The 12,603-nt window shown below is 36.0% G+C and overlaps 1 protein-coding gene across 1 annotated transcript in view; it reads right to left on the bottom strand.

The window, feature by feature from the left end:
- Positions 1-12,603, bottom strand: part of Snx16 (sorting nexin 16) — a 38,947-nt gene that overhangs the window by 18,855 nt on the left and 7,489 nt on the right. Inside the window, exons 3-4 of the mRNA XM_042680702.1 lie at positions 9,775-9,861; positions 6,443-6,591 (exon numbers count right to left, since the gene is read on the bottom strand). Of these exons, the coding sequence (XP_042536636.1) occupies positions 6,443-6,591; positions 9,775-9,861 (236 nt within the window). The remainder of the gene's footprint in view (positions 1-6,442; positions 6,592-9,774; positions 9,862-12,603) is intronic.

A 12,603-nucleotide genomic window follows, 5' to 3' on the forward strand; every position in this document is an offset into this window, starting at 1 on the left:
TTGCATTAACACTTAAAACTCTTCCTTTTATTTTCTTAAAAAAATATTTTTCAAAGAGTCTTGTTATATTTTTAACTATTTCCCTAACATAGTATTCTATCTGGTGAACTTTCACCTTATATTTATTGCTGCTTTTCTCTCCTTTACGTTCTTTCATGGCTATGTATTTGTTTACATGTCAGTAATCTTTTTGAAAGATTAGTAATTTAATAGCTAAATGTGCTTTTTATCTGTTTAAATTTCAAAAACAACCCAACTATAAAACCAAGCTTACAATTCATTAAAAGACCAATAAAAAAATAGGTAAAATGCTGTGTGGAGGTACTCCATTATTTGGGAGAATGAGGCAGGAGCATTACATATTCAAGACCAGTGGGGGCAATAGTGCAGGACCTTTCCACAAACAAACAAACAGGTATTAAATATAACCTTGAGGATGAAGTTAATGACAGAGGTGGTCAGGATATGAGGAGATGAGCGTGAAGGACTCACTTTAAGTTTGGCAAAGAGAACCTACTTTAGATACTGATCATTCCTCACAGACACTTTTAGCTCACTGACATCTATAACTATCAGTTATAGATGAAAATATTTGTAATTAGTATACATTTGTAGCCTCACGGTTTCATTGTCATATATCCATACATACACACAGTGCATTTGATTTATTTGATACCCTGGCCAACAGTGCATTTTTACATTTATAGTAGTATTTCATGTGTACATGCCTTTAACTTATGTTGGCTGATAATATCCTGGCCCATTCTTTCCACTTCTAAGTGGCTCTTATTTTTCATGACTCACCTTATGTATTATTCATTCATCAAAGCCTTCTCTGACTAATTCTCCTTTCTCTATTATCTACCAGATTTGATGGTCTTCTGCATACTATCACAGTACCTTGCATATCCTTTACACTGGATTTATTATGCTATAACTTGTATTTTTTAAAGCACCTAAAAGAGAAAAATATCGGTAAATAGAGTATATGTGAAATACTTTGAAAATAGAGGATAGTGGAGTGTGACTCAAGTGGAGTGCCAGCCTTGAGTGAAAAGCTAAGTGAAAGTACAAGGCCCTGAGTTTAAGTCTTCAGCTAGCGCGTGAGCATGCGCGCGGACACGGACACACACACACACACACACACACACACACGAAAAAAGAATACTAAAATCTGGCTGTCCTCACTAAGAATTTCACAGTAGTACATGAAAGTATAAAACAATAGCTACATTTTAGCCATGGCAGATTATAGAATGTAAGACAACCTTTATGTACTTTCAACCTACATAAACAAAATAGACCTATACCATCTACATTTCTTTTAGAAAATCCTTTCATTGAGAAAGTCCTATCACCTTCTATTTGATGGCATAAATATTACCTTTACAGTTCACCTAAAATGCCATTTTTCTAGGAAGTCTTTTCTAATTCTCTCAATAAAAAGTTCTGTATTTTTTTTTCTCTAAAGGAAATTTAAGGACAGACGCTGGTGGCTCACTACTATAACCCTAGCTACTCAGGAGGCTGAGATCTGAGGACTGTGGTTTGAAGCCAGTCCTAGCAGGAAAATCCATTGGACACTTATCTTCAAAGCTGGAAGCAGAGCTGTGGCTAAAGTATACAGTACCAGCCTTGACAAAAAAGCTAAAAGATAGCTCCCAGGCCCTGAGCTCAAGCCACAGTATTGGCATTCAAATAAATAATAAAATAAATTTAAATTTTATCTATTATCACTCTGTCAGGTTTCAATCAGATTTTTTAGATTTTTAAAATTTTATTGTAAAGGTGACGTACAGCGAGTTTACAGCTACATAAGTAATGAGCACATTTCCTTTTGAAATCCTCTTTTGTCATCTCCCTCTCATTCTCTCCCAGTTTTTCCCCTCCCCCCAAGTTGTATATAGGTCATTTCTAACACAGGGTCTGGCCAGTTTTTTTTTTTTTTTAAATAAAACAAGAGAAGCATCCAAATACTTTATGTGGTCATAATGTAGGTACAATAAGTTGTAAATAAATGTTTGTTAAAAAATAAACATCTCTAGTGAATTCTTTTATTATGAAATACCTGTTATTTTATAAGTGCATATAATAGTAATAGCCTCTTAATACATTCAGAATAAGACCCTTATTATCCCTTCATTCTTCTTTTTTTTTTTTTTTTGTCGGTCATGGGGCTTGAACTCTAGGCCTGAGCGCTGTCCTTCAGCTCTTCAGCTCAAGGTGAGTGCTCTACCACTTGAGCCACAATGCCACTTCCAGTTTTCTGATGGTTTATTGGAGATAAGAGTCTCAGACTTTCCTCTTGGGCTGTCTTTGAACCGAGATCCTCAGATCTCAGCCTCCTGAGTAGTTAGGATTATAGGCATGAGCCCCTTCACTTCTTATTTTTCTGCTTTCTGCCCTGTTACAGTTGAAGCTCTTGTCTATTAAGAAATGCTATTGTGCAATGTCAAGCTCTTGGCCAACTTGAAGGCTAAGAAATCACTGTGCTGTAAGTTGTGAAGCACATCAGAAAGGACAGTGAAAGAACAACAAAAACTCCTATGTAGGTAATATTAAATGATGAGTTAGTCACGCAGAGATAGTAATTTTTTTCCTTTTTTATTTATCTGAGCCAAGGTCCACTATGCAGCCTAAGCTGGTCTCCAACTTTGAATCTTCCAACCTCTACCTCCTGAGTACTACGATTTCAGCCTGCAATGTTTAAGTTTTTTATAAATATATATTTTATTGTAAAGATATTGTACAGAGGGGTTACAGTTACATGAGCAAGGTAATGAGTCCATTTCCTATCAAGCATTGTTACACCTGACTTTCTTTTTCCCCCACCATCCCTTTCCTCCCCAATTCCCCAACTCTTCCCCACTCCCCTCTTTCCCCGCAAAGTTGTAAAGTTCATTTTCAACAGTGTCTTATACATCTAGTCATTACAATGGGTGATCCTGTATCTTTATTCAGCATTTTGTTATTACCCTTCCCCTCCCCAAATTAGAAAGAAGCAGGACACCGGAATCAAATACAGTGACAATAGGGGTTATAGAACTACAACAACAAAATAATCACATAGTACATTATAGGTATTTTAACAAGAACCGCAAGAAAGATAAAATCTCTTTGTGTCCCTATCTTGGGGTTCATTTCGCTTAGCTTTAGCTTATATGGTCATATGTACAAAGCTTTTGACCTCTTCTGCTTGTCCTAGACATACACTAGTTATGCAATATTTGACTTTTAAGGACTAAGATTTATTATCAATGATTATAAAGAAAAAAATGTGAATATTTCAACTAAGATACATTTTTGCTACTTAAATAAAACCAAGAGTTCAAAAAAGGAGTCAAAGTATTTGATTAGGTAAAAATACAGTATAGTCATTTAGAGAATAAACTGGGATCATAACTCACAACATCTTTTTTGTTTTTGGGTCTGGTCGTGGGGCCTGAACTCTGGGCCTGGGCGCTGTCCCTCAGCTCTTTAGCTCAAGGCTAGCACTCTACCACTTGAGCCACAGCGCCACTTCTGGCTTTTTTCTTTTTGCTTATGTGGTGCTGAGGAATCGAATCCAGGGCCTCATGCATGCAAGGCAAGCACTCTACCACTGAGCCACCTTCCCAGCCCATTACCACAACATTTTAAACATCAGACTTAAAGGTGTGCTGAATAAGTTATCCAAAGAAATAAAGATGTTGAAATATAAGACTATTTAGGAAATCCCTAGGCTATTGCTGGGTGAAGTAGTGGTATCAAGTGTTGCCTTTCTAGGAAACAGCATCTTTGAAGGATAAAGGAGTAAAGTAACTCTGGTGATTATAAAGGACTAATATGACCTCTCAAAATGGGCATGAGGGTGGGGAGGAAAAATAGATCCAGGACTAGAAAGGCAAGTGGATAGGGATCAGAAATAATCAAAGCATATCACAAAAGGTCAATAGTATTCTAATAGGCTATAAGACAAAAAAAAATTGTATTAAGTGAAGACCCAAAGAAACTCAGACACAAAGAAACTTGGTTGCATGGTTTCCCTCATTTGTAATATCTAGAATATGTCTAGATATTCTTAGGAGAGGATCACAATAGCTCAATAGATATGTGCATGTGGCCATATAAAATGATCTTTTATCAAAATGAACTCCAAGAAATGGAAACAAGAGGTTTTTTTAGTGTACTGCTTGCAGTTCTTTTTCTTTCCTTTTTCCCCTTTTTGGTTTATGTTCTATTGTAACTATGTTTGATTTCTGTACCCTTTGTCTTATATATAAGTTTATCTGATTTGGGGAAGTGAAGAGGAATCACAGAAATGGTGGGACAATGCGCTACTTACTAGACACTATGTTAGAAATGAACTTTATAACTTGGGGGGGAGGGGAGTCGGTGGCAAGTGGTAGAAAATGAAAGAGGGGGTACCACTGTTCCAAAAGAAATGTACTCATTACCTTACTTATTTAATTGTAACCCCTCTGTACATCACCTGCACAATAAAATTAAAAAAGAAAAACTGGAAAAGGAAAATCCAGCGGCTAAGGTTTCTATGATAATTACAACAGAGATACTCTCTTGGACTAGGTTGGTAATGGCAGGGATAGAGTAAAACAGATAATCTGGTGGAATGTAAAACATAAAGGAAGGAAAAATAGTGAGGATGGCCAGGTGCTGGGGGCTCATGCTTGAATCCTAGCTACTGGAGGCTGAGATCTGAGGATTATGGTTCAAAGCCAGTCTTGGTAATTAACCACCAATGGTAGAGTGACAGCCTTGAGCAAAAACGCTCAAGGACAGCATCCAGGCCCTGCGTTCAGGCCCTAGGACTAGAAGACACACACTACATATACACACATACACACTAGTGAGGGATGTGTGAAAGAGGACACGAAGATGCTAAAAATTAGGGGGAAATTGCTTAGAGACTATGCTTTTGTTTTAGGTTTGATGAAACTTTTGAGTATCGGAGGGAAATGTCAATGAGAGACCTCACAGTACATACTCCTTCAAGTATGTAGGGATTCAGGGTTCTAAACAACTGAAGAATGCTTTTGCAAGGTGGGTGGGTGGGGTAGAAAGGGATGTTACGAGGCAAAGAGGTGGACATGAGCAATTAGGAGGAAATGCCCTGTTTAAAAGATTCCATTCTTAAACCCAGATGGCTAACATTCTGGACAGATTTCATGATTATGGTCTTATATCCTCCTTATAGATCACACTCTCTGCATTAGGGCTGGGCATGTGTTTCCCGAGTAAATTACCTTTTACTGGAAAGTGCTAAGCTAGAAGGGGCAAAGAATATCAAGTTCACAGGCACCTGTCTTTATCAAAACAAGTAAGAGTTCCCAAACTACTAAGAGGCTGTCAAACCACATGAAGAGGGTCGGGGTAGGGCTTTAATTTTGAATCACCCAGTAATGCCACACTATTTACATAGTAAAATGCTCTATACTTTATTTTTGGTGTCAGTCCTGGGGCTTCTGATGGCTTGGGTGCTGTTCCTAACAAGGCTAGTACTCTAACACTTGACCCAGAGCTCCACTTCTGGCTTTTCTGGAGTTTAATCAGAGATAAGAATCTCATGGCTTTCTTTTTAGGGCTAGCTTTGAACCAAGGCTCAGCCTCCCAAGTAGCTAGGAGTACAGGCATGAGCCAACAATGTCTGGCTCTGCTCTCTACATTTTCTTTTCTTTTTTGTTTGTTTAAGGCTAGTGTTCTACTGCTTTGAGCCACAGCTCCATTTCTCCTTTTCAGGAGATTAATTGGAGTTAAGAGTATCATGTACTTTTCTGCTTGGGCTGGCTTTGAACTGCAAAACTCAGATGTCAGCCTCCTGAGTAACTAGGATTATAGGCATGAGCCACCAGTGCCTGGCTGCTCTCTACTTTTTAAATCAAAGATTTTTTTCAAGAAAAATTTTCCAAAATTTATCTGGTAAAGTGAGTCTTCAGATGAAATAGTTAATTGTAATTATTAGCAATTTTCTTTCATTTAAGGTAAAAAAGAACCCCATATGGATCTTTTCTTCTACATTTTCACATCACACTCTATATAAATAACACAACTTCTACAACTTTCATATTTTTACATTATTTTTGAGTGATATTGTAGTCTGAAACATATTTAGTGTCATATTACCCAAAAGATGACTAATATGTAAGTCATTGTGTTCAAAGGATTACTAGGAAGCTAAATCCTAAAATCAAGTTTACAGTTGGGTAGTTTGAATATATGGTACAATGAATTTTTATCTTCACTAACTTTAAAATTTTTAATGAAAAACAGATGCTAAAATCTTCCACGAAAGAAAGAAAATCCAACGTAGTGCTTTATTGCAGAAGATAAGTAACTATACTACTATTTTACATTATGTGCTTAAATAACTATAGTCCCAGATTTACTCTTAGTTTGTCAGTTGTTAGAATGCTTTTATAATCTCTTATTTCACTTTGTTACATACCAGTTAGCAATGTCCTTGTGAGCTACTAAATTTTGAAGAAATGCTTGCAATCCTAATTGTCTGTCTTCTAAAAAGTCGACATTGTAATTATCTTTAAACCAACGCTTTGGCGGAAGTGCTAATCGAAAGCCTGGAAACATTTCCTTTAACTGAAAAAGAAAAAAAAAGTTTAAGTCAAATAAATTCTATAAAGTCTATCATGTTGAGTATGTGAAATCATTCATGAAATAAACTTAAAATAGTCAAGCTTGGCTAAGCTTTTTATGCCTTGTTTTATGTCTTGATTTCTATTAGTCCTTTGTACCTAGAAGTGAGTTCTAGTTGCTTCACATCCTTGCCAAATCCTGGTGGTAGTCATCTTCTTCCTGTTTAATATTTTGAGTGGATGTGAAGCAGCACTTCATTGTGGCTGTAATTTGCATTTCTCTACTGAAAAACAATGTAGAAAAGCTTCTTTCTCCCTATCTTTTTTTTTGCATATTTTCTCTTAAATTACCTGTCCTAATATTTGATTAGAACATTAAAAATAATAGGACTTCCATTAAAAATAACAGAACTGTCTTTATATGTATTACAAATATATCCCCCCAGATAGTGGCCTGACTTCAAGTCATGCCAGAGCAGATATTTTAATTTTTAGTTTATCTAATCCAACCATCCATTTTTCCTTTTCTAGAAACAGAAAAAATAATTTTTTTTTTCTTTTTGGTGTTTTAAGACAGGTTCTCACAATGTCGCCCATGTTAGCCACCTCATGTTATTTAACATGTTTGCAATGAAAATAAAGTAATAAACACAAGAATGAGGAAATTCAGTCTTTTTATTAGCTTGAGGCTTAACAACTAAATGCCATCTATGTTCATTTTTTTTTTTCCCCTTAAAAATTATCCAATGAAAAAGAAGTGAAAATTCCCCTAGAAAAACAGTGACAGTCAATCTCAGGATTGAGATTACAGATAAACTGAGATTAAGGGTAAAATAGTTCAGGACAGAGCAATTTGTCTAAGGAATCAGACATGTCAAGGACTAGCACTGAACTTTCTATTTTGATGACTAAATAGGAGGAATTAATCACCTGGCCCTGACTGAACTAATAGTACCACTTCCTTGCTTCTTATTCTCTGCTGGCTGGACTCTTCCACTCTCACTATCCAGAATCATTCATCTTTGACTGCTGTGACACAGAACTAAAAAATACTGACTTCTCCAGAAGAATTTATAAAAACTCACTCTTAAGGCTAAACCAATGCATCTCCCAGGCCACTCTCTAACCCTAATGCTGCCATGATGCCTCTGTAGGTAAGCCCCACGTTCTAGAGCTCCCTCAGCAGACTTCCAGACTTTGGAGCCATACCTTAATCCAGGAGATTGAAAAAAAATGGTAGGATTAGTGATTAACAGAGAAATTTCCCTTTCTAACCAATATTGTTTGAGCTATGTTAAGTACAAGAATGTCCTGAAAGTACTTGTTTCATTAGTATTTCAAGATTTAACTTATAGATACCAAGATTTTACTATATATGTAACTATTATGAAAGAACTATAGCTTAACCTATGCATATGCCTAGAGTTGACACACATTTTTAATCTTGTCAGCAAAAGTAGGTGATGGGTACCAGTCTTTCTGGTACCTAGTATAGTCCTTCATTAGTCATAGTTTTGTTTCCCCTGATTTCAGAATCCCCATGATCAACTGTGGTTCAAAAACTATTAACTGAAAAGTTGTGTAAACAAACAATTCATAATTTAAATTAAATTTAAATCACGTGTTGCTTTGGATAACATGATGAAATTTCATGCCATCCTGCTCTGACAAGGTGCCAATCATTCCTGGATACATGAATCCACATTGAATAAGCTGTCACTTAGCTACCCTCCTTGTTTTATCTTATTATCATTATAGTGTAGTACCTGTGATCAAAGAACCTCTTATTTGGAGGAATAATATTATGAGCTGTTATAATGCCATTTCCTTCATACCATGTATATCCCATGTAGGCATTATGTTATTTCTTATCTACATGACTAAATATTTAAAGTGTTACCTATAACATGTCAAATCATGTAAAATTTCTAGTGTCCTTTGGGAAAATGTATACTTCCAATACTATGTAATACCAGTTAAATACCTGTCAATTTGACAGACATAATTTCTTACTTTTGTTTTTTTTTGGTCGGTCCTGGGGCCTGAACTCTGGGCCTGGGCACTGTCCCTCAGCTCTTCAGCTCAAGGCTAACAGTCTACCACTTGAGCCACAGCGCCACTTGCAGCTTTTTCTGCTTATGTAGTGCTGAGGAATCGAACCCAGGGCCTCATGCATGCAAGGCAAGCATTCTACCACTGAGCTACCTTCCCAGTCTGATTCTCTACGTTTCTTAATGTGCTTGTGGTATTACATGCTTTCATATCTGTTGGTCATTTATATTTCTTCTGTGAAATAATGTATTCATATTCACTGTTTGTTTTTTACTGTGGGGTTCACTTTTTAATTTTAAGGGTTCTTAATATATTAGGGATTGTTTTTATCCTATTCTAACTGGCTTTCCATGACTTTTGTGATTCTGTTATGTTAGAGCAAAAAGATTTTGCTGCTGCATTTAAGTTCTTAATCAGTTGACCTTAAAATACAGGGATTATCCTGGTGAGTCTAATATTATCACTTGAACCCTTGGAGTATTTTCTCTGGCTTGTGGCAAAAGGGAAAGTTAGAACCAGAAGGACTTAGGTCTCTGTTGCTGGCTTGAGATGGAAGGGCCAAGTATAAGGAACAAAGATCAGTTTCTTTAAGCAAAGAATGATCTCTGGCTGACAGCCAGCAGGGAAATAGCACCCTGGTTCTACAACTTAAAACAGCTAAACTCTACCAACAACCTCAATGAGCTTGGATACTGATTCTTCCCCAGAGACTGGAGATAAGAGGAAACTCAGACACAAGGTTGACTTTGAGCTTGTCTGATGATCCTAAAAAACCAAACCAAGGGGAATCCACCCAACTAAACAAATGGGTGTTATTTAAACTAACAAGGTCTGAGATAATGCTTAAAAGAAAAAACTAATATGTTATTTTTTTGTTCATTCTTTTCTAGTCATTTTATAATAATTCAAGTGATACAATTTGCACTAAAGTAATTGTGATCTCTTCCATAAAATTAAGATAAATGTAGATGATTTTAATACTGTTACACTGAAATGAAACAATTTTTAAAAACTTATCCGAAGATTTGACTTGGCACAACTAATAAGGAAGAAAAGGTACAACTATGACAGACATAGGAAGCAGGTAAATAATTTATAAAAAGACAGTTTGTATTAAAGGCATTAAAGTACTTACTTTGTCATTAAGCCTAGAGAAGTCAGTGTATCTCCGGAAAACGACCCAGCTTTCTTCTGGGGCTTTCTTTACCAATATTTTGTACACCTGGGGTGAGAAGAGGGGAGAAGGGAGAGAGAGAAGAGAAAGGAGACAGAGAAAGAGACACACACACACACATACACAGAGAACACAAACTATTAACAATTATTGCAAAAAAAATCAGAAATTATTTAGATTATTCAATGTACAGAAAATTAATGGAGGTGCAGCAACAGTTCTTAATAGAACAAATTTGAGATTTTTTTCTATGCATAATAATAAACTAATGAGCTTCAATAATGTTTGTCAACATATTCTAAAATTGAAATAAGAATCACGCATGTTTGAACAAGCTATAAAAATAGCTCTTTTTGTTCTACATAAGTAATTTAATTTTTAAATCTAATACCAAACTAAATTCTCAAGTAAATTCAGAAATATTTAAAAATTATACATAGTAGATAAAAACTTTCCATTTCTGTAACTATGTGTAATTATTTAGGATACTATGTAGAAAAATTCAGTTGAAGCAAGCCAACATCTTCAAAAAACATTAGAAAAACAGTTTGTTTTTTCTTTATGAGCTGATCCTGAGACTAAACTCTAGCCCAGGTGCTGTCCCTAAACTTTTTTGCTCAAGGATAGCACGCTACTAAAGAACCACAACTCCACTTCTAGCTTTTCAGAAGTTAAATGAAGGTAAGAGTTTATGGACTTCTCTGCCTGGTTTGATTTTGAATTGAGATTCTCAGATCTCCTCCTGAGTAGCTAGGATTACAGGCGTGAGCCACCAAAGTCTAGCCTATATTTTATTTTTTAAAGTATGAGTAGCTGGGCGCTGGTGGCTCACGCCTGTAATCCTAGCTACTAAAGAGGCTGAGATCAGAGGATCATGGTTCAAAGCTAGCCTGGGCAGGAGAGTCCATGAGACTCTTATCTCCAATAAACCACACCAGAAAATCAGAAGTGGTGCTGTGGCTCAAGTGGTAGAGCACTCGCTTTAAGCTGAAGAGCTGCGGGATAGCGCCCAGGTCAAGTTCAAGCCCCAGGACAGACAAAAATAACTAAATAAGTGTGAGTATAAGCAGGGTATCTGTGGCTTGCACCTGTAATCCTAACTACTCAGGAGCTTGAAATCCAAGGATGGCAGTTTAAAGCCAGCCTGGGCAGGAAAAGTCTGACTCTTATTTCTAATAACCTGGCTGGAAGTAGAGCTGTGGCTCAAGTAATAGAGTGCTAGCTTTGAGCACAAAAACTCTAGGCTCTGAGTTCAAGTTCAAGCCTCAGCTCCAGCCCCAGCTCCAGCAGACAGACAGACAAGACAGACAGAGAAACACACATACACAGATAAACAAACATACACACAAGTTTATGTTTAGAATTTAATATGTGGATTTGTTCTTTAAGACAACATTTCAAGAGAAGCATATGCTAATAGTCTGTTATAGGATTATATGTAAGCTAAAATATAATCTGCTGAATACTTTGCTGAATTCTTTTCAACAGCTCTACAGTTGTGCTTATCCACATGAGACTAACGGATACTTGAAATCTGAAGTCCAAAATGACATGTAGTGTATGTGCAAACCATACTCTGGATTTCAAAATAGGGTGAAGATACTATGTAGTTTTTAATTAAAATTATTTTATACTGATTATACTTTGAGATATTTTAGATATATTAAATGAACCAAAAAATCAAATTAAAAATTACAAATGTGCTGAAGGGGTAATTCATGCTTGAAATTCTAGCTACTGAGTAGGCAAAAACTGGGAGAATCATAGTTTGAGGGCAAAAAGTTCGTAAGACACCCCCCAATCTCAACCAACTTGCTAGATATGTTGGTTTATGAATATCATCTCAGAGATAGTCATGAGAAAGTAAATAGGAAGATTGTGGTCCAAGCTGGCCTGGGCATAAAACACGACATGATATAAGAAAAATAAGAAAAAAAAATAGAGGTGTATCTCAAGTGCCTAGTAAGTATAATAAGTTTTTTAAGTATGAACTCTAATGTTGCCCATATATATGAATATGTGTATGTGTATCTGCATGTATTTGTGTGTGTATTACAAATGTGATTCAGCCAAGAATAGTAGTATATGCTTATATTCAAGCCTCATGGGAGGTAAAGTAGGAAGACTGAGGTTCAAAGGTCAGCTTTGGCAAAAGCAAGAGATCCTATCTGAAAAAACAAACTAAAAACGAAAATACTCACAATTAAATGTGAGCTGGTTTCCCCCCTCCACACACACAAAATAAATAAAAACAAAACGAAAATACTGGTGAATGTGGCTCAAGAGACAGAGTGCTTACCTAGCACCAGCAAATGCAAAACCCTGAATTCATTCCCCAGTACTATCAAAGAAAACAATCAGATGTGTGACTCATACTTGTAATTCAAATTATTCTCCTATTGGACAATGCTGCTATAAAGATAAATCATTATTTAAGAACTGTGAACCATCCTTGCCATTTGAATTTTTTCCTCTATGGACTATCCTTTCAGCTTTTAACTAGAAGAATCAGCAAGGGTATAGTATCAATCTTTTAGAAGTGAAAAACATTTACCTTTGTAAAATATAAGGATGGAAAATGAGATGACTAGGATACCTTTTAAAGAATGCAAAAAAAGTCTTGATGCAAGAAAGTCATAATGAGGACACAAAAAGATTGAAGAGATAAATTGATTCAAAATTTCTGAGAATGACTCATGAATAATAAAAGTCAATGGCATATGATAGTTAGATTTAAACTATCAATAACATATATTGATTTTGTTTTCCTATTTTAGAAAGTAGCCCCCT

The sequence above is a fragment of the Dipodomys spectabilis genome, unplaced genomic scaffold (genome assembly GCF_019054845.1).
Source record: "Dipodomys spectabilis isolate Male_0828 unplaced genomic scaffold, ASM1905484v1 ptg000063l, whole genome shotgun sequence".
Taxonomy (NCBI): domain Eukaryota; kingdom Metazoa; phylum Chordata; class Mammalia; order Rodentia; family Heteromyidae; genus Dipodomys; species Dipodomys spectabilis.